The sequence below is a fragment of the Triturus cristatus genome, chromosome 4_2 (assembly GCF_964204655.1).
Source record: "Triturus cristatus chromosome 4_2, aTriCri1.1, whole genome shotgun sequence".
NCBI classification, from domain to species: domain Eukaryota; kingdom Metazoa; phylum Chordata; class Amphibia; order Caudata; family Salamandridae; genus Triturus; species Triturus cristatus.
The window spans coordinates 192,352,209-192,373,963 of record NC_140586.1 but is presented as its reverse complement, the minus strand read 5'-3'; the positions used below and the strand labels follow the sequence as shown (position 1 = coordinate 192,373,963).

General features: G+C 45.9%; 1 protein-coding gene across 1 annotated transcript in view; it reads right to left on the bottom strand.

The window, feature by feature from the left end:
* Positions 1 to 21,755, bottom strand: part of MYH9 (myosin heavy chain 9) — a 318,178-nt gene that overhangs the window by 122,794 nt on the left and 173,629 nt on the right. The window contains exons 20-24 of the mRNA XM_085601113.1: positions 17,331 to 17,439; positions 16,605 to 16,736; positions 15,977 to 16,183; positions 11,607 to 11,744; positions 11,401 to 11,524 (exon numbers count right to left, since the gene is read on the bottom strand). Of these exons, the coding sequence (XP_085457239.1) occupies positions 11,401 to 11,524; positions 11,607 to 11,744; positions 15,977 to 16,183; positions 16,605 to 16,736; positions 17,331 to 17,439 (710 nt within the window). The remainder of the gene's footprint in view (positions 1 to 11,400; positions 11,525 to 11,606; positions 11,745 to 15,976; positions 16,184 to 16,604; positions 16,737 to 17,330; positions 17,440 to 21,755) is intronic.

The following is a 21,755-nucleotide window of genomic DNA, read 5'->3' as shown; positions in this document are numbered from 1 at the left end:
CAGGAAGTACAGGATTTAAAGCCCGAGGGCATCGTACACTGTACCAGACGCAGAGAGTCGATGAAGGACCTGAAAACAGGCCAAAGGAACCGCACTCTGGATCTGCGTTGTATGTAGAAAAGGAAAACCGATTGTCAACGTGCTGGAGGAGGGGCTTATAGGACCTCGCTGACATCGTGTACGTGGAAGACATCAGGGTGGGTTCGTGTGGCGCCGTCCCACTACGCGCAGATGTGCTGCTGCTGCAAAAAAAATTCCAGTTCCAGTCAGACGCCTGGGGATAGTCCAAGTTAAGAATTCTGCGGCTAGATGTCTATCAGATATAAATAACAGGCCATCCGAGTGACGCCTCGGTGTTTCAAAGCTTGCCGCCACGCTCAAGGCGATTATGCAAGTGTAAAAGGTTCCATGTACAGTTCCATCGGAAACTAGTTCCAGACAGAGAAAAGTAAACAGACCGGAAGTTCGACACCGAAAGGGTGAAAACGATGGGCTGCCTCCCAGAGGAAAGGTGTAAAAACGAAAAAGTGTAAAATTAAATAAAGTATAATGCCACGAATGTAAAAATACAAATGAGTTCTAATGAATATGTACAATTCTCAGGATGTTGGCATTCAAGATTATGAGCAGCAGAGCTGTAGATGAATGGGTCTGTAAGGATGCATTCGTGTTTCAGGTATAATTTACAAAACTTGGTATGCTGCCGCCACTGTGGCTTGAAGCTTTCGAAACAGATGGTATTCCTCCATTAAGAGGGTGTGACCCTGTTGGTTCAGGACAAGCTCTAGAACATATCGTCTAAGACCGGGCTTAGGTCAAAGCCGGCGCATAATGGATTAGCGAGAGACCTAACCAAAAACCAGGATCAAAAAGGTACAAGCACTTCTGGCACAGGACAAGGCAGGGCATCAGGCAGGGGAAATTCCCATTCAACACATACACTTTTCTGGGTGACCAAAACTCTAGAACTGTGCTAGGTTGAGCAGCGTAAGGTCAGAGTATTGTAATGACATTTCAAACAGTGTGGAATGCCATGGTTGTCTAGTCGAAGTTGGACTCAACATGAATAACGATCTTTGATATTTGCTGCATTTTCCTCTATGTATGGAACTCGAGGCAGTGGAAGAAAACTAAGCACATTTTCCTAACCTGCTGATCCATAGTGCATTGCCCATGAACTCTGGGTGGGGCAACCTGGACTGGAGATTTGTCCTCTGTGCAGTAGCAAACAGATTGTAAGAGTACCCAGTCATTGTAAGAATTTATCAAATAACAGATTTTCCATTCATGGACTTGAGCCCTGCTTGACAAGGCCGCAAAATTGTCCATTCAAAGATGCTCTGCTATTACCAGAATGTTATTCTGAATGACACTATGGCAAACCTTTTGGGGTAACAGACAATCTCACGCAAAAAGCACTGTTACTGACGGAAGTCTGGAGCACACTCAAGAACTCATGCAGTACACCAAATCGAAACCCTATTAAATGACACTTAAATACACTTTTCTCCAATAATATAATACAGAAGAACAAAAGTTACTTACCTGTAAACTGTGGTTCTCCAGTATTGGTGTCTTTCATAGATTCACATGCTTGAATATTCCCTGTCGTCGAAGTGGGAGTCCCACGGTACATAATATAGCAATATAGTAATAACATAAGCCTATTAGGCATGAAAGTAAAACCATAGAGTTTATGGATAGACAACTTGTCCCCTCTAACATATTACTGTCGTTATGTTCTAGTCCAAATCCAGCCAATCAGGTGTCCGCACCCTCTAGAACCCTCTCCTTAGAGACTCCGGCTCTCAGATTTTCGTAGCACAAGAGTGACATAATAGTCAAATACATGATTAGAGCCTCTGAGGGAAAATGGGTGGGTCGCATGTGAATCTATGAAAGACACCAATACTGGAGAACCACAGTTTACAGGTAAGTAACTTTTGTTCTTGTCCAATATTGGGGTGTCTTTCATAGATTCACATGCTTGAATAAGAGTAATGAGCAGTGATATCAGAACAATACAAGGTACATAAGAAGCAAAGAAATAGCAAATACAGTGCAAAAGAATATATATATATATATATATATATATATATATAATAAATGTACCTTGTATACAGGAGGAGGGAAGCATCAGAGGCTCACCTTATTTAAAAAGATTACGAAGGACTGCTTGTCGCACGGCTGTGTCCGTGTTGTCTGCAGCATCCAGACAGTAGTGTCTCATAAAGGTGTCTGCTGGACCATGTTGCCGCTCTACAGATGGATTGAAGAAGCACCCCAGCAAATAGCACCATAGAAGAAGAAACCTTCCTGGTGGAATGCGCTTTAACAGCAGCAAGAGGTTTTCCTGCTTGTTGATGGCAAAAGGCAATAGTAGAAGATATCCAGCGTGCTATAGATTGTTTGGTGACCGGATGACCTTGTCGCATCCGTCCGTAGGCCACAAAGAGTTGGTCATTCTTGCGAATAGCAGCGGTTTTCTGAAGATAAAATTTGAGACATCTTTTGACATCTAAAGAATGAAGATTCTTTTCTGCAGTAGTCTGAGGATTTGGAAAAAAGGTTTTTAAAACAACCGGCTCATTGAGGTGGAAATCAGATGGTACCTTAGGGATAAAGGCCGGATTGGTGCGAAGCAGGACAGAGTCTTTAGTAAATTGAAGAAAAGGTGGGTTAATGGTAAATGCTTGCAGGTCACTAACCCGGCGTGAGGATGTAAGAGCCAGGAGGAGAGAAGTCTTCCAAGTGACATATTTGAAACTGACCTTATGGATTGGCTCAAATGGTGATTTCATGAGCTGCGCCAATACAATGTTTAGATGCCAAGGTGGAGGAGGCAGACGTATCGGAGGAAACATCCGAAAAAGCACTTTGAAAATTTGTTGAATTACTCTTGACGAGTAAAGGGAGTTAGAGCCATCTTGTCGGAATCGTGAGATTGCCGCTAGAAAGACTTTAAGGGTAGAGTATGAGAGGCCTGATTTCGCTAGGTGCAAAAAGAAAGGCAAAAGTTGTTCTGGCTTGGAATGTATAGGATGAATTTTGGCATCACTAGACCATAAACAAAATCGTTTCCATTTGAGTTTATATGCTTTCACAGTACAAGGAGCTCTAGCTTTTGCAAAGACTTCTCTGCAATCTAAAGGGATGTCCAAATTCACAAATTCAAAGTGCTCAGGTTCCAAGCCGCTAAGTGTAGAGATGCAGGGTCGGGATGACAAATTTGACCGTGTTCCATGGTCAAAAGATTCGGAAGAGGACGAAGCATGATCGGTTCGCACTGAGACAGGAGCAGCAGTTCCGTGAACCAGATTTGTCGAGGCCATCGGGGGCTATAAGGATTAGCTGACAGGGTTCTTTCCTCGTTTTCCGTAGAACCTTGGGGACTAGAGGTATTGGTGGAAAAGCGCAAGCATAAATTGGACCAGTTCATCAAAAAAGCATTCCCGCATGACTTTGGTTGGGGAAGCCAACTTGTGTAGAACTGGCATTTTCGGTTCATATAAGTTGCGAAGGGACCCCATAGCTGAAAGATGTGATCCAAAATGGGTTGGTGTAATTCCCATTCGTGATTGGTTGTGGACGATCTGCTTAGGGAATCTGCGAGATTGTTTGACGCTCCCGGAACATGGACTGCTGCAAGAAGGATGCGATGCTGAATCGCCCAATCCCAAATTTTTTTTAGCCTGAAGGGACAACAAAACTGACCTCGTACCCCCTTGCTTGTTGAGGTAGTGCATGCACATTGTGTTGTCCGTCCGGATCAACACCGTGCTTCCGTAGATGATGGTTCGGAAAGCTTTCAGAGCCAGAAAAATGGCCAGTAATTCTAAAAGGTTGATGTGGTTTGTCTTTTGATGAACAGACCACTTGCCTTTCACAGTTAAACCCTGCAAGTGGGCGCCCCACCCCTCGAGAGATGCGTCGGTGGTGAGGGTGAATTGTGGAGTGGCCGCCAGAAAAGGGTGCCCCGAGGAGACATTTTCTTCGTGAGTCCACCATAAAAGAGCTCTTTTTAGACGATGGGTGACTGAGTAGGTCGTTGAAAGTCCCTGAGACCATTGCTTGTCCAGTTCTTCCTGGACGGGTCTCATCTTCAGGCGGCAGTGAGGGACTAGAGGAATGCAGGAGGACAACATCTCTAGGAAAGAACTGTCTGGCAGAAACAAACTCTTTTTGATGGATAGAAGCCGCTAGATCGCGAAGACGTTGTCGTCATTCGTGCGACAAAAGCTTTCCCTAGACTGGTATCCAGAATGGCTCCCAAGAACAATCTGTTTTGAGCCGGGCGCAACTGAGATTGTTATGTTCGGTGTGAGGCCCAGAGATTGGAAGACGGATCTGCATAATAAGAGTTTGTTTGGACGCTAGTTCGAAAGACTGCCTTTAGAAGGCAGTCGTCTAAGTAGGGAAAGATTTGTACTGCCTGAAGACGAAGGTAAGCTGCCACCGGTGCAAGGACTTTCGTGAACACTCGGGGAGCAGAACGAAGGCAGAATGGCAGAACCTTGAATTGAAAATCTCTTCCGGCCACCCTGAATGAGGAATTTTCTGTGTCTTGAAACTATGGGAAGATGAAAATAAGCGTCTTGGAGATCTAAAGTGGTCATAAATTCTCCTTGGGAGAGAAAAAGGAGTACTTCTTGAAGGGACAACATACGAAAAGTTTGTTTCTTTATATACTTGTTCAAGGCTCGTAGATCCAAAATGGGATGCCATTCTCCAGACCTTTTCTGTATGAGGAAGAACCTTGAATATAACCCCCTGCCCCTCTGTAGTTTTGGCACCACTTCAATCGCGCCTTTTCTCAATAAAATATTGAGCTGACTCAGAAGCTCTTTTAAGTGGGCAGGAGGGGGACCTCTTGGTGGAGTATTTGGAGGAATCTTTACAAATTCCAAAGCGTGTCCCCTGCGTACAATATCGAGAACCCATTGATCGGTAGTAATTTGTGACCATTTGGAGTAGAAGCGGGAGATTCGACCTCCAAGTCTGAGGAGTTCGCGACTGAGGGTAGTAAGAGTCATTGTTTCTTCGAGGAATCCTTTCCTCTACAAGAAGATTTGCCTCTGTATTGTCTGTAGTTGGAAGAATGTTGCTGCCGATAAGATTGGTGATTTTGAGAGGAGTAGCGGCTCTCCTTGTCTGTATTAGTTTGAATGGCCTCGAAAGGAAGAAGAGGAACCACCACCTCTTGCGCCTCAAAAAGGTTGCTTTTTGAATTGCAGAGATCCCAGAGCACGAGCTGTGTATTGCAGAGATCCCAGAGCACGAGCTGCGTCAGTGTCCTTAATTGCTTGAAGAGCATCATCTATATGCTGGCCAAAAAGCGATTCACCGTCGTAAGGTTTGTCCAGTATCTTTGTTTGTACCTCTTGACGAAAAGACGTGGCCCTTAACCAGCCCTGACGCCGGAGGACTGCTGCACCAGCCAAAAGACGGAAGCCAGAAGAGGACACAATGGCGCAATCTATAATTTCCGAAGAAATTTTCTCCCTCTTGGAGAATCTTTAAAGCCTCTGGTCTAGATGCTTCAGGAATAAGATTGAGATGAAATGTCCGACCACATTTGGCGATTGTAGCGGCCCAGGATCGCCAAAGAATTGGCCGCTCGTACTGTAGCTGCTGCCATAGTGGAAAAAAAATTCCCTATACCATCCAGCCGTCGACCTTCTCGATCTGGAGGTGCCGACAAAGGAGATGAAGGGTTTCTAGATCGGCGTTGGGCTGCCTGAGTAATAATGGAATCAGGCTTTGTTTGCGAAGTTAAACATTCTAACAAAACAAGGGGACCCAATAGGTAGTTGAGGACCTTGGGTAATTGTTAATTTCAAACAAACAGTGGTCCTCAAAATGGTTTAAGGAGTGAAGGGAATAAATATAGTATAGAATCGAAACTATATTGAGAATGTTCAGCTGGACATCCAGTTTAATTCTTCAATGAAACCCAACCAATAATCAACAGCAAAACATATGTGGGACACAGTCCTGTATCCGTTGGGAGAAAAAGACATATACAAAACAAACAGACATTACAGGTTAGGTCTAGGAGAAACCTTTTGAGAGTCACTGGACCTTTTCAAATAGGGAGCAGTTTGTATGGAAGACACACTCCACATCTGAAAGAGGATTCTCCGAAGTCTTCAAGAGACTCCCTTCTCTAAAGTTTTTTGTGAGAAGGTTCTACAAATGTTAGTCCTTTACCTGATGTTCAGGATATAAACAATAAATACATTTGTAAGGTGGATAAGGTACCTGCATAGCTGCGCTCGCGCTGCTGCTAGCGCTCTGTTATTTTAAAAATTCCAGTTTTTTGCATTTGTGTTTAATTTAATTTACTTGTCCCTGTTTTTAACTGGGACCAGGCTGGGTACTCCCCCTCCCTCTTACTGCACATAGATTGAAAAACACCGCCGTTTTGGGGGGTCCGTGTCACGGGGGTAGTCCTGGTTGGGCGCCATCTTTGTTTGGACACTGCATCTCGTGGCGGGCGCCATTGTGAGCGTTCTTGCGCTCGGACAGCCTCGCGGGACGCCTATTTAAAGTCGCTCCCCCCCGCGCAGAGGGGTCGCGCAGGGGGACGCCGTCGCTTTGCCAGAGTCTTGCCAGAGTCTTGCCAGAGTCTTGCCAGAGTCTTGCCAGAGTCTTGCCAGAGTCTTGCCAGAGTCTTGCCAGAGTCTTGCCAGAGTCTTGCCAGAGTCTTGCCAGAGTCTTGCCAGAGTCTTGCCAGAGTCTTGCCAGAGTCTTGCCAGAGTCTTGCCAGAGTCTTGCCAGAGTCTTGCCAGAGTCTTGCCAGAGTCTTGCCAGAGTCTTGCCAGAGTCTTGCCAGAGTCTTGCCAGAGTCTTGCCAGAGTCTTGCCAGAGTCTTGCCAGAGTCCTGCCAGAGTCCTGCCAGAGTCCTGCCAGAGTCCTGCCAGAGTCCTGCCAGAGTCCTGCCAGAGTCCTGCCAGAGTCCTGCCAGAGTCCTGCCAGAGTCCTGCCAGAGTCCTGCCAGAGTCCTGCCAGAGTCCTGCCAGAGTCCTGCCAGAGTCCTGCCAGAGTCCTGCCAGAGTCCTGCCAGAGTCCTGCCAGAGTCCTGCCAGAGTCCTGCCAGAGTCCTGCCAGAGTCCTGCCAGAGTCCTGCCAGAGTCCTGCCAGAGTCCTGCCAGAGTCCTGCCAGAGTCCTGCCAGAGTCCTGCCAGAGTCCTGCCAGAGTCCTGCCAGAGTCCTGCCAGAGTCCTGCCAGAGTCCTGCCAGAGTCCTGCCAGAGTCCTGCCAGAGTCCTGCCAGAGTCCTGCCAGAGTCCTGCCAGAGTCCTGCCAGAGTCCTGCCAGAGTCCTGCCAGAGTCCTGCCAGAGTCCTGCCAGAGTCCTGCCAGAGTCCTGCCAGAGTCCTGCCAGAGTCCTGCCAGAGTCCTGCCAGAGTCCTGCCCGTCCGCGCTTGGGACACGCTTGGGACACGCGGGGCGCAGCGGGTTTCTCTTTGGCACTTTTCTCTCTGGTGTTGTGATGATCACCTACTCCAATGAGACTCTGCGGTCCATTGGACTGACCATTCCGAAGTGTGATCAGGCACATATCCATCCTCTAAGCGGCCCATATTGGTGTGCCTGCAAGAGATGGGCACTTGCCTCTCCCGTTCACATCCGCCAGAGGCCTTCCACTACCGCCTCTCGGAGCAAGGGCTCGGCGCATGTACTTCGAATACTTAGCCTGAATGTCAGGTCCTTGGTGCAACACCATCAAGCCATCTTGGACCTCATGCAGGATGAGACCCCAGATATATTTGCCATCACGGAAACCTGGTTGCAGGAGGACGACGCAGCCATTATTAACCTGGCCTTCCCCCCTGAGTACTCAATCTTCACTCTAAATCGTCCAACTAGAGGAGGGGGTATTGCCCTTGCTGTTAAATCTAGTTTCTCCTGTAGCTGGAATGCCTTATATATTGCTGGGTGCGAAAGCGCCTCTTTTAAGATCTTGATCAGTCCCCAGTTCTCGATCTCTGGGATGGTGGTATATCGACCCCCAGGCAGCGATGTTGCGTTCAGAGAAGCTTTCCCTGATGCCGTTAGCTCTCTGGCAATTGGCTGCGCCAATTTCTCCATCCTGGGAGATCTCAACCTCCATTTTGACAATCAGAGCGTGCGGGTTGTCATCAATATTCTAGCTGATCGAGGCTCTTCAGCTGTCTCAAAAGGTATTACAACCCACCCACGTAGGAGGGCATACACTGGACCCCTTTTTTACCAATCTAACGGAAGCCACAGTCTCTTCCATCTCACCCCTAGGGTGGATGGACCACTTTTTAGTGGCTATCCGGGCACCTTTGCCTGAGATCCCCTCTATTCCCCCAGCTAGATTAGTCCCTAGAAGGCACTGGAACAAACTTCGGTTAGAGGACCTACACCATGTTTTGGCTGTAGATCCGCTAGGACCCTTGGACAACGTAGAAACAGGTTATGACCAGTTCTGTCAGTGGATTACCAGGGCGCTTGACTCATTGATTCCCATCATGGCAAGCAAACTTAGCTCCAGAGAGTCGAGCCCCAGGTATGACAGCGCCCTTCGTGCTTTGAAAGGGAGCTGTAGGCGGGCCGAGAGAGAGTGGCGGAGGTCTTATGATACTGCCAAGAAAGCGTATCTGGCTTCCGTTAAAGTTTATCACCGCGCCATCTGTAGAGCCCGCGCGGCGTTCTACTCGATAGAATTCCGCAACAGTACTAACCCGTCTAAATCCATATTTAAGGCCCTCAAAGATCTTTTGGCAAAAAGAATTTCCTCCCCGGCAACGGCTTCTACCTCTCACTGTGAGGCTTTGGCATCTTTCTTTGAGAAAGTGCAGGGCATCTACCGGGCTTTTCCCTGTACGGGGCCCCCACCGGGGGCTCTGGATACTATCCCTGGCCTCCCCACTATGGACTCTTCCCCTGCTTCTATCTGAGGGATTTGATAGGTTGGCCCAGAAAATCAAATCTGGATCACCTTTGGATCCGTTAAGACCTGCCCTCTTCAGAGACCAGTCTTTTGTGGGACGCTCCATGGTATGCTCCCTGATTAACATCTCGCTGGCTACGGGCACGGTTCCAGCTAAATGGAAGCGGGCAGTGGTCTCTCCTATCCTAAAGAAACCCTCATTGGATCCTTTAAAACCGGAGAGCTACCGGCCCATTTCCTTGCTCCCTTGGCCGGCAAAAGCTGTGGAGGCCCACGTCACCCAGGTTCTCTGACCATCTTACCATAGCCAACATTCTGGATGCTACCCAGAACGGGTTCCGTGCTGGGCACAGCACGGAGACAGCCCTTCTCGCCATGGCCGAACACCTGCGTATGGTGCTGGATGTGGGACAGACGGCGGCGCTAGTATTATTAGACCTGAGCGCCGCCTTCGATACTGTTTCACACCGCATCCTTCTGCATCGCCTGGAGGAGATGGGCATTGGTGGGCTCGCCCTACAGTGGTTCCGTTCCTCTCTCGACGACCATTCCTTCTGCGTTGCCATACCACCGTACCAGTCCAAATTCCATCCTCTGGGCCTGGGGGTGCCGCAGGGATCCTCGCTGAGTCCCACGTTATTCAACCTTTACGTGAGACCGCTGGCTGATGTCATCAAGCAGTGGGGCATGACTATGGTCTCGTATGCCGACGACACTCAGCTAGCGGTTACTATCAGCGGGGATGCTGAGCAGGATGCCCCTAGGTTCCAGAGCGGACTGAGGGCGGTGGCGAGCTGGATGAATGCCAACTGTCTCCAGCTCAACGCCAAGAAGACCGAGGTCATGGTTGTCGGGAAGGAACTCTGGGGGGACAGATGGTGGCCTCCGGAGCTTGGGCCGTCTCCAATTCCGGTAACGGAGTTGAGAAATTTGGGAGTGTGGGTGGAACCCACTCTTAGCTTCGTCGGGCACACTAAGAAAACCGCAGCCTGCTGTTTTGGGGTCCTTCGGTGCTTAAGACCTGTCCTGAAGTTTTTTGACCCCCCTACCAGGCAGCTGGTGGTTCAGGCAACAGTAATATCTCGTCTGGATGCCGCCAGCTCTCTCCTGGTAGGGGTAAACCAGGCAGAAATCACCCGCCTCCGTGTCCAAAACGCCGCAGCTAGAGCCATAGTTGACTTGCCCAGGTCCTGCTCTGTCTCTAGTACCCTTCGATCTTTGCATTGGCTGCCGGTTAAGACAAGAATTCATTTTAAAGTTTTATGTCTGGCTTTTAAGATCTTGAAGGGATCAGCCCCCCCAGATCCTCTCGAATCTCTTGTCTTGCTATGTTCCGACCCGCTCTGAGATCACTGGGCCAAGTGCTCGCTGTGGTCCCGAGGTTTAAGCTCAGCCGAGCTGGTGGCCGGTCCTTCCGGGTAAAAGCAGCAGTGCTTTGGAACTCTTCCGATTGAGATTCGCTCGATGGAAGACCTTTTGTTCTGTAAAGCCATAAAAACCTTCCTGTTTTAATTTTTTCCCTCTTACTAGCTGCGCCCTTTTCTCTGTTTCCATGCTCAGTGTTAGCTGTGTTTTACCTTGTCATGCGCCAGGACGCCCCTTAGCTGGGGCAGCTGTGCGCACTACAAATGTTCCTAACATAACAGGATCTTCAGAATGAAGTCTCAGTTTAGCACAACTCCCACAAGGTCTGAAGAGGGATTTCTTGGTAGTAGACATGATAAATTCAATCTTCTGATGAAATATGAGAAGAAAAACTGAGCAAGCTGAGGGAGACTCCCTTCACACGACGTGCGGTAGAAAATCTGAGAGCCTGAGTCTCTGGGGAGAGGGTTCTAGAGGGTGCGGACACCTGATTGGCTGGATTTGGACTAAAACATGACAGTAATATGTTATAGAGGGGACAAGTTGTCCATCTATGAAAACTCTATGGTTTCTTTCTTTTATGCCTAATAGGCTTATGTTATTACTATATTGCTATATTATGTACCGTGGGACTCCCACTTCGACGGGGAATATTCAAGCATGTGAATCTATGAAAGACACCCCAATACTGGAGAAGTAGTAACTATTCACTTGACAGACTGGTAAGTGCTGGCGGGTTGTGACTAGAGGTAAGAACATGCTATAGAAATGTTACAATCCAGTATAATATAACAAATTAAATCTGATCTCTACAACAGTCAATACTATCTAGAATGCAGAGAGCAATTCTGTTTGTGAACAGAGTAAAGGCTTATATGCAGTTGGAACACTGCAGTCGGATGCTGATTTTAGAGGCAGTGAAGAAAAAAATAGTATGCAGCAAACTGTGCTGCAGCTTTGGGTCAGTGTGATATACAATGTAAAGGGAGTTGCCAGTTTGTAACTCACAGTAAGTTGGTCACATAAGGGCAGTGAGAACTCTGGTCACTGCTTTTTTGCTTGTAAACCCTGTGCTGTCCACCATGGCGTGCCCATGCACTGCTCTACCACTTACCCTCTAGCTCAGTGATCATGGCCTCGTGCTTGTTCTTCAGCTTGGCTAGGCTCTTAGATTTCTCTTCCTCCTCTGCCAAGTTGGTGGTGAATTCTGCAATCCGGTCTTCCATCAGTTTCTTCTCCTGCAGAGATGAGACACGGGTAAGATTTAATATTAAGAGCAAGCAAGCACAACACATCCGGGCTGTTAAGGGCACAGCTCACCTTGCCAAGCTTCATGTTCTGATCTTCCAGCACAATCAGCTCTTCCTCTGCTTTCTTCAACTTCGACTCAGAGGTGACTTTTTCCAGTTGTAGCTTTTGCCGGGCAGCCTCCTCCTCCTCAAGCTGCTCTTCAAGCTCCTGCAGGACAAACACATGCTTTGTCAACACTATGGTGTAAGCCAGCACAAGGAGAGAGGTGTTTTAGTAAGAAAAAGTTAGATACCTTTAACACTGGTTCTATAAAATGGGAATCTTCATTAAATCACAAGATCCCATACACATTGTTTTTATGAATATTAATGAAAAACCAAGAGGGTAAGCAATGTTCTGAGGCTGGAAACTAGACTGTTTTGCTTTCCATGAGGTCACTTTTCTCTGGTGCATGAGAGCAGGTGACTACAAGGAGCATCAGATAGGAGCATGCCTCAAACTAACCATTTCTAGCACTTCCAACCACTGTCGCAATCCTCCATTGGGACACAAATGTTCTATGCCAACAGGCTGTACCAGATACATGGCCATCCAAACCACATGTGTTTAAGATCGTGTCAACCTTGTTTTAAACAGCCAGTGCAAGCATGCATCTATCATGGCAAGCAATGTGTGCAAATTGACTTGGCAGCCTGAAGAGCGATGTAAAAAGTGCATACCACAGACCTGTCCACCACAATAGGATATCAGTTATTTGCCTGAAACATTCCTTTCATTTGAACAACTGTACTCTTCTTAAATGGAGTACTCTAAAAATTGCCTTGGAAGGGCACTATGCAAAGCCAAGGGGACGGATATTTCTCTTTTTATGACAACTGCCATCCACATGTGTGCAGGTGACTGACATCCTCCGAGAGGCTTTCTGGGAGGAAACCTCACTACAGTGACCGGACTTACATAGTGATTCCAATAACTCGTGACACCTTGTTTAAGTAGATGAGTGGACATTGTATAATCTGATGCACAAGATTCTGAACTAAACTGGCAAACTCCACACTGGCTAGACCTACTGCCTAGTTCCAGCAGGTTGATGTAATATGTTGATGCTTTGGTGGAGAGATATGCTCTATATTCTATCCGGGTGATTAAACACCTTCTAACAACTTGTACTAATCCTTCCAAACATGGCTGTGTACGGCTCATGCAGTTTGGCATTCAAGAGATTTAAAATGCACAGCACAATATAGCCCAGAGAAATGAAATATGGCATTTAGTTGCAGCCCCAACGTAGCAATTTTTGTTGAACTTGAAGCAGATTTTAGGAAATTGGCCTGGAGCCCCAGGTACTCAAGTAATACCGGAGCCCTGATAGTGCTGCAAAGATCAGTGAGTGGGAGGTATTTATTATTAGCCAAAAGGTTAAGTACAGATAGATGCTTCTCGCAGGTATGTCCCCATAACTACTGTTATGCACCTAGAGAATATGTGAGCAGCCGCCCTGAGGCAGACTATGAATCTCTGAAATCTGCATTGCTGTACTATGTATATGTGAAAATATTCATAGATTGCCAATATGGCACAAGCTTCATTTGGTGAAGGGAAAATATGCTGTAAAGCAAACATAAAACGTACTTGTTTGTAGCCTTTAGATCCTGAATTGGTCAATTATTTTATCAGATCTTTGTTTGAAGTTATAGTACCCGCAATAAATCCCTTTCTGGGAAGAGAAGTTCACGCTTCCTTCCCAGTTTCTCACATAAGTCTCTTGGCAGAAGTCTTGTTTGGAATTTAGGTGCTTTCTTTGGTGGATTTGTTTTTTTTTGCAGCATAACCATTTGTCAAATTTCCATCACCAATTATCTTTGGTTATACTTAATCATTCTTAGATTGGGATGCCTCACCTAAAGGAATGCTGCAACATGAAAGAAATTAGGAAGTCAAGGTTTTATAGTGACGGGAATTACCACTAAAGGTTTCTTATAGGACTCACTTCTTAAGAGACTGTTGATGCTACTAGTGATGGGGGGATTCACCAGTCTGCGGTGGCGGCATACCACATTTTATGTCAATGCGTTCAAGGTCTAATTCAATTTATCAGCCTCAGCAATCTGTTGCATTTCTTCATTGGTGGGTGGACTGAAACATAACAGACCATTAGAGAAGAGACATAATCTTTAGTTGGGTGGCGTTTTTGAAGAAGGTTAAACCTAACAATGAACAACCCTGAGTCAACAGAATAAAGGAGTATTCTATCTCCAGATCCAGAGAGTCTACGGACGTATCAATGGGATGATCTGAAATTAGGCCTCATTATATAAAAATAAAGATTTGAAAAATCCAGTTTCTTAGGAATGTCCTCAAAGAACTCTTGTAAGGACTCAGTCTAACATGCCAATAGTGCTTTACCACTAGCCACATTGTTCTCAAATATACTACATATCTGTCTAACAGCATCAATTTGTTTTCATGTAGAGTATGGAGGCATAGATGTTTTAATTTGGATGCACAGTGTTTGTTCACACTTGAAGTTTTAAAGTGTGGTTTAGGAAAGCTGGATCTTACACCGAAGTATTATACTTTCAACAACCATTGTTTTTGCTAAAGTAAAAACATTTTCAGCAGTTTCACTCTGAATCTTGGCACCAGAAGTGGAGCCAGTAGGACTTCAAGCCCAATAATTTACCCTTTTATTGCACTCAACCAGAGAAAACAAATCTGCTTCTCACTGCTACATACTTGGTCACGGTGAAGGGGGGGGGGGGGGTATATGGTCATATTTGCTGTGCCAATGGTGGTCACCCAAAATAATTATTTTGAAGATTTGCAGATACAACCGTTAGATGGTAAAATAATGCACAGTATACAATTTTAGAATAGATGCACACTGCAAAAATGCAGACTTCAGTGGTACACTGGTGTGCAGCCTCCATACTGGATGTAAAAAACGATGGAATATACTGCTCAGGGGACCCAGTATGCAAGGCTGACAGACCAATCTGCTCTTCTACAGCATTTGAATTCGATAAAAGGGCGTGTGGGGCTGGTAAGGGAGGGGTGAAATGCCAGAGGGAAGGGTCACTGATTGGTTAGTACATGCAGTGGTCCTGATCACCTGTAGCTTCCACAGAACTAGGTTCAGCTGGCCCAGGGAAAATATCCCTATTACACAAGGGGAGCAGACCTTTCATCTATGCAGATCGAAGCAGGCGAGAGGAGGAGCACAGACCTGTTGCAGAGAATGTGTGGGCCAGGACCCAACATACAGGCAGTAAGGAGGGTCCTACTTCACCATGTATCACAGGACTATAGCAACAGTTATTGAGCTCGTTGCTCACAAATAACCCTGTCCAATCCAGCCCAACAGGCCAGTTCAGTATTCAAAAGGGGTCTCCTTTTCACCCCCTGATCAACACTGCTCATCATGTAATCCTCATGACACCCCATCCAGTGAAGTCTGTATTTAGATTACATTACCATCAGAAAGCACAACTAATGCCCAAAGGGTGTCTTGGCGCTAGAGGCAGAATGGCAAGAGTAAAAACAAGACAGAAAAGGGAAATATTAGCAAGGGAAGGAGAAAAGTCAGGTTTTTAGCGGTTTTCTAAAACTAATCCGGTTCGGCTGCGACTGGAGATTCAGTGGCAGTTGATTCCACAGTAAAGCTGTGGTATATATAAAGCTTCTAATGCCCCTACACGCTTAATGGATCCCAGGCACTACCATAGTCCTAGATGAAGCTGAACACAGACATCTATTGGGAGTGTAACATGTAATTTTATTCCACAAGTATTAAGGGCCAGTTCCATGAAGGGCTTTATGTGCCCCACTAAGCAATTTGTAAGGAATTCTACACTTAATCGCCAGCCAATGAAGCTCTTTAAGTTCACTAATAGACTCATGTTTGAGATTGTTCAAAAGCTGTACTGCTGCAAATTGCAGCTTCTGGCGCTTTAACAAACCTTGTTGGGCAGCTAAATAGATGGCGTTACAATAATTCAGGAGCGAGAGCACTAGGGAAACCACCACTAACTTGAAGATCGATGGAACTAAATGGCAAATGTACATTTATTTTTTACCCAACTATAGAAACAAGACGAGGTCAAGTGATTTATTTGATCTTGGATAGTAAGTTTAGAGTCAAAGATCACTCCAAGATTTTTAACTTGAGGACCGGCGAGGGAAGAGGGCCGAAACTAGGTGGTCACCCAGAACTCCAGAAAGAAATTCGAACCAAAAAGGAGCACCTCCGTCTTATCGGAGTTTAATTTTAAGCAATGACTGTCAATCCAATTGCCTATAGCAGACATAGTTTATTTTAGCATCACATGGTGCAACCCAACCCACATCTACCCCCCCCCCCCCTCCCCCCCAAGGTACAAGCAGCTCCACTCGCTGCTCATAAGAATACACAAACCACTTTCTAGCTTCCAACAACGCACCATTATATTTTGCTGCATCTTTTTCTTCTCTGTTGACAGTTGCTGGCATCGCTCTTCTTCCTCCTCTACTCTGGACTCCAAATCATGTAGAATCTCCTCCAACTCCTGCTTCTTGGCAGACAGACGTGAACGCATCTCTTCTGCTTCAGCACAAAGCTCAGTCTCTGCTTGGAGCTGCTCCTGGAGTGCATTCTTCTCCGCAATCAGCTGCAGCAAACAGGAAGCAAGAGGCTCATTACCACAGGGTTTAACATGCACCACTACTTGCCACTTAATATCAAAAGTGAGGTCCTCCAAGCTACATTCACCTTCAGACATTAAATGTGGTACCGTAAGACCAATACTTTACTTTGCCCACCCTGGGGCGGTGTCACTTCAGCAACATTCAGTGCTATGTGAGCAAGTGTCACAGTAAAACCAGTATATCTCCCCCCCCCCCCACCCCCCTCCCAGGGTGTTTACTACAGCAGCACTTCCGACCACACCAGTAGTTGTCACTGATAACAAATCATAACTACCTCTGTGGACCGTTATTTAAGCAGAACTCCAGTAGTGACCATCAGTTGCGTCTGAAGGAGTGGTACTCCACAATGCAAGGTTGCAGAGGTACTTTGATTTGTTCACTCACCTGAGAATGCTCACTCTCTAGTTCTTTGATTTTCTGCTCTGTGGCCTGCTGTCGCTCCACAGCTTTCTGCAGCTCCTCCTCTCTCGCTATCATCTCCTCCTCCTGTCTGCTCACCTGCAGTAAAGGCTTCACCTAAAGGGGTGAAAAACATTCAAGGGCCGTCATATGAAGTGAGTGGGCACACTGTAGAGTTTAAGAGTTCTGTTGTGATGCTGGTGTGCAGTGCTTTCTCAGAGTCCCATTAAAAGGCTCCGGGTAAAAGGTAATAAGGGGGCTTGGGAAGGGAGTGAGGGGTGCAGCACATGGCAATGTTGAGGTAGAAGGACGAATGCTCAATTCTGCATTCACTGGGTGGCAGGGTTACATACACCAGGAGCTAAATATACTGGTGGCCATTGGGTAGAATGATGGACATTGGCAGGTGATCATGGGGCTGGAGTGAGCAGGTTGTTCGGGCATCAGCGATCAGCAATGTCTAGAAGAACTGGGAAGATGGTTACAAACTTACGCAGGAAGATGCAATGCCTGGGATTTGGCCTGACTGCAACCCAACCATAAAGTCAGCCATCGTAAGTGAACTTGCAGTTTAGGAAAAGGGTTCTGTAAACCTTCAGTCTGGGAGAGGTTCTACCATGAACCAGGTGGCACCCATCAGTGCTATACACTTAAACCAAAGCAGTCTGCCCCCAGAAGAAGATGCGGGTGTTTAGTTCCAGTTATGCACACCTTGGTGAATAGCCGCCACCATTGCCAGTTGCGAAGCTTTAGGTATGCAGCACAGTTCCTCTGGATAACCTTCATAGCGGTCAGCTGCTGCTGTCTCTTGGCGAAGGCCCTAAAAAACAAAAAAGAAAAAAACTGTAGAAATTCCAGCTGCTGTTTGTTTCTGTGGTGCAGACCACCACTGCAGTGCGTTCATCTTTCCACAGTTTTGCATTCAATATTTTACTGCCATAGTGCCTTGATATCCAACCCATAATATGGCCCATATCTAGGCATTATTGGTGACCTGCACCTTTCCTTTTAAAGACTTCCCCCAACTTTCCACTGGTCTGCATTTGATCTTTTACCAACTCTGCCGCCCCACCCATTGCACATCAAAATTACTGCATCCCTCTCCCCCAACCCCACTTCAAGCCATACTCAAAATCCTGCAGTCCAGTTATTGCATACTGACAAGTACGCAATTGCACCATCAAGACCGCATTCCTAAATGTTCGAGATACTGGGTAGGACACTACAGTACCTTGGGACTCCCGAACTATTAATGAATGAGTTGTGTGTAACAATTGTGATCTCATCGCTCTCAAATTCATATGCAAGGCATTCTGCTATTTGGTGTTTGGAATCAAAACATTCTAATTTTTTTTATTTTGGGCATTTAATAGAGTCGGGAGCCAGTAGTACTTCCTGTAATGTTAAAAAAAAAATCCTGTAATGCACTATGTTGATTGCAATTTTTTTCTGCCTCTTTGTGCTTTATCCAAGTACAAACTACAAACCATTCTTCAATATACACTTAACCCCATTCACCCGGGAGATGGTGTCACCGGTGAACCTAGATGTTTCAGGTCTCAAAAAAAAAAAGTACCCATTTGTAGTAACAATTTCTATGGTGCACACTATCTGAAAGCAGATTTTCCATCTACATAATCCATTCCAAGCCGATTTGGTAAAGTTTCCAATCTATTTCCCACTGACAGACCTATGTTAAATGTTGGTCTGGAAGAAATATTTTACAGATACACCTAATAGTATGCAGACAGAACAGATCCTGAGACCATAAACAAAAATACTGTTGTGCATCTTGTTTAATGAGGTAACATGGATGCAGACAGAACTATGGAGTGCAACAGCCAGCCAGTATTCTATTGAGGCGATACCTGCTGAGTCCAGAGACGTAATCAACTGGTTTGAAACAGAAGACACTTACGAAGAAAGTCCTTTTTGAATCCTTGGAGGTCGACTGCATATATTTCATAGACACACAAGGTTCTGTCAAAGCAAGGCACGTGCACTTGCACTTGCCCATTATAAACACAGGAAAGTTTTAATGCATTTTTTCTGGCTTGTGTCTGGGGGCATAGTTATTTCTGGAGCTAAAACATGCAGTTTCCTCAGACAAAACTATTACCGAGTATGGTTTCGGATCCTAAGAACAGATCCTGTTCAGGAGATAGACAATCTATCTTTTTCTCAGGTCATGATCACTTTAAAAGTTACTGGAGATAGGCCCTTCATCTGCATCTCAAAACCAGTCCTTAAAGAGAGTAAAGGCATTTATCTAGCCCTGAATCATGGTGTTGCAGTGTTCATAGAGTAATGTTTGAGGTGACTCCGTAAGTGTAAGGAAAAATGCCTCTTTGTAAAGTCACCCATGATTTGACTGATGCTGATTTTTTGACAGAGGCCTGCTAATCAGACCTTCGCGCCAGTGCCACGACTCTGAAGTGTAGGTCGAATTGGTTGTACCCAATTGAATGGCTAACTTACCATTTAGTCCATAGTAAATGGTATCCTACTTCCTAGCGCAAGTTAGAATGGTTCTCCTTGGCTTGAAGTACTGATTGTGCCACACTGGAGGTCTCCCAAGTAACACAAGTCCACCATTGAAGATTGGTAGAGCAGTCATGCCTTGCTAGCCTGACTCTGCAGTTTAACGCAACTGCAAAGCCACCACGTTCTCTGGAACGTGTGCAAGTCACCCCTCTGGCAGGCCTTCCTAGGCTTAAAGGCTGGGTGCAACATATGACAGGACATGTACTTTGCATGTTCTGACAGTAAAACACGCGACACTACCATTCTTACTGTGGAAAGACGGTCACCCAATTGGCAAGTACAGGGTTGCACTATGACAACTCAGCTGTGCTAACTCCGAAACAGTACGACCAAAATGGGCACTGCAAGGTAACAACTTGTAACACTAAGCCCAACCTGTAGTTCAAAATTATTTCAACTTGCAGTGTGCAGTTTTAGCAAAGCTGCCACATTGCTGCCTTTAAAACTCCTGAGCCGTCCCGGGCCCACACGGGTCCGCTACACAAAACATATTTCTGCCCTTCTGGAAATATGCCAGTGACACAGGAAGGAGAATAAAGGACAGTAAGCCACGGAGGGGGGGTTTGGGGTCACCTTCCTCCTGGAGGAAGCTTATTAGGTGTTAGACCCAAAAGGAAGGCGTCAAAAGGTGGAGCCGCCTTTAAAGGCGGATATGAAACACCGGGTGTTAGGGACTGGGGTAGAGAACAATGTGCGACTGGTAGTCCAGTGGAGACTGAACTTTGGCCAGAATGGAGAGCACTCAGACATCAACCCTGCACCCAGGACCCCCTTCTTCGTGGGCCAATAAATCCCTACAGGAAGACCCCGTCGGCAGTCTCATTCACAGCATCCTTGGAGCATCTTTAGCATACTTCATACCTTGGATCAGGACCAGTCCACAGGAATCCATTGGAGCGCAGATGAAGTACCTGGAACTGCCTATTTTGGGAAGGTAACTGTTCCTGAAAACCTTGCTGGTCCCCCTGACTAGCTCCCTGTCTGAGTTGGTCACTCCAAATAATTCTAACCAACCACATGGCCGCTTACCTAAGTTCTTTTTGAAGAGGGGTTTAAGCATCCAATTTGTTTACTTTGCCAAGGCTAGTTTGCAGTTGGGTACAAGTGCTTTGATTTATTACTGCTTGTAAAATCAATCTCTGGAGTGCACTGGTGAATCTTTCATTCCATGGTCAATTTTTATTAAAATAGTCTATTTTTTAGAAACTGGTGGTGGTTTTGTGTTATCAATTTCTTCAATTGTTTGGGTGCTGGTTAAACTCATAGGGGAAGAAACATTAAGCTTTTTTGGTACATGCGAAGGTTTGGTAGTATGATGACTTAGCTTTGATGGTTAAGACAGCCTTCAACGCCTTCTGAAAAGAGCTTCTGGAGGAAGGATTGCTGTAATCAGGTTACTGTCAAGAGTCCCAAGAGTGAATTATACTAGAAGCTCTTAGATTCATATTTGTGGGTCAACATCAAATGCTTCAGCGGCAATATAGTGTGTCTTTGAGGAAGAGGGTCTTGAAGATCCATGTCTAGGCATTAATGGGTCTTCCATGATGCCCTTGAAGGAGATAATGTGCTGGTCTGTATAGTCTGAAGTCTAGCAGTAGGATAAGAGGTCAGACTTATCTAGTGGGACCAACATCAGTGTTCGGAATGGCAGGTACCTACTTTTCCTAGATTTCCCCCTTGGAGTCCTTAATGAGAAAGTTACTTACCTTCGGTAACGATATATCTGTAAGAGACCTATTAGTTATAGATACCTTAGAAGTACCTCCAGGCATCAGACTGAAGCCGGATAAATTTTTCAGCAGTACCCCTGGGCGTCGGAAGGTGGAGTCTGTAGACTCCGCGTTAGTTGGCATCGTGATCACAGGAATAGTCTTTCAGATTATTCTGTTGCAGTAAAAGAGGCTCTACACTGGCCTCTTAATTGTGCTCCTGCCCCTCTGATCTTCTACCCTTCACCCTGAAGCAGTACCTGCATCATCTTTTGGCCCTCTAGACATCTTCAAGCAGAAAGGACAGTCATCCACAGAATAGGAGTTCAAGAAACAAACCATGTAATATGCAGGTCATTGGAAGTCTTTTGTTCTCCCACAGCTTGAACAATTAAAGAGGGGTGAAGAAACCATTTTCACTGTGAAAAGCAAACTGAGGATGTTAAAACCTTATAGGTGCAGTGCAAAAAATATAATCGGAGGGGGAAAAAAGTGTTTAGTAACCCCAATACGTTCTTCGCTCCAGTCAGCAGAAGATGGAAAAGCGGTCGTCTCCAGCTACTGCCAATATCGTGTTACGGGGTAGGGAACGTTGCTAGATTCTTAAACACTTTCCTTATCAAGTCCACAGATCTGCATCTGCATTTCTATACATTTTTCAGAGGTATTAATGCAGCTGATCGAAAGCTTGAGGATTTTCTTGGGAGTGTTACAGTCTTGACTTCAGTACTGTAAATAAATGCAGTGGACAAAGTAATTTGGGAAATTGGCCAGGCAGAAGGCAGCAATGTTTAAACCAAGGATAATGGTCACTTGAATAACAAAGGGGCACAGAATGAGAACTACTTTCTACTGAAATAACCAAATCAAGATCGGTTCTTAA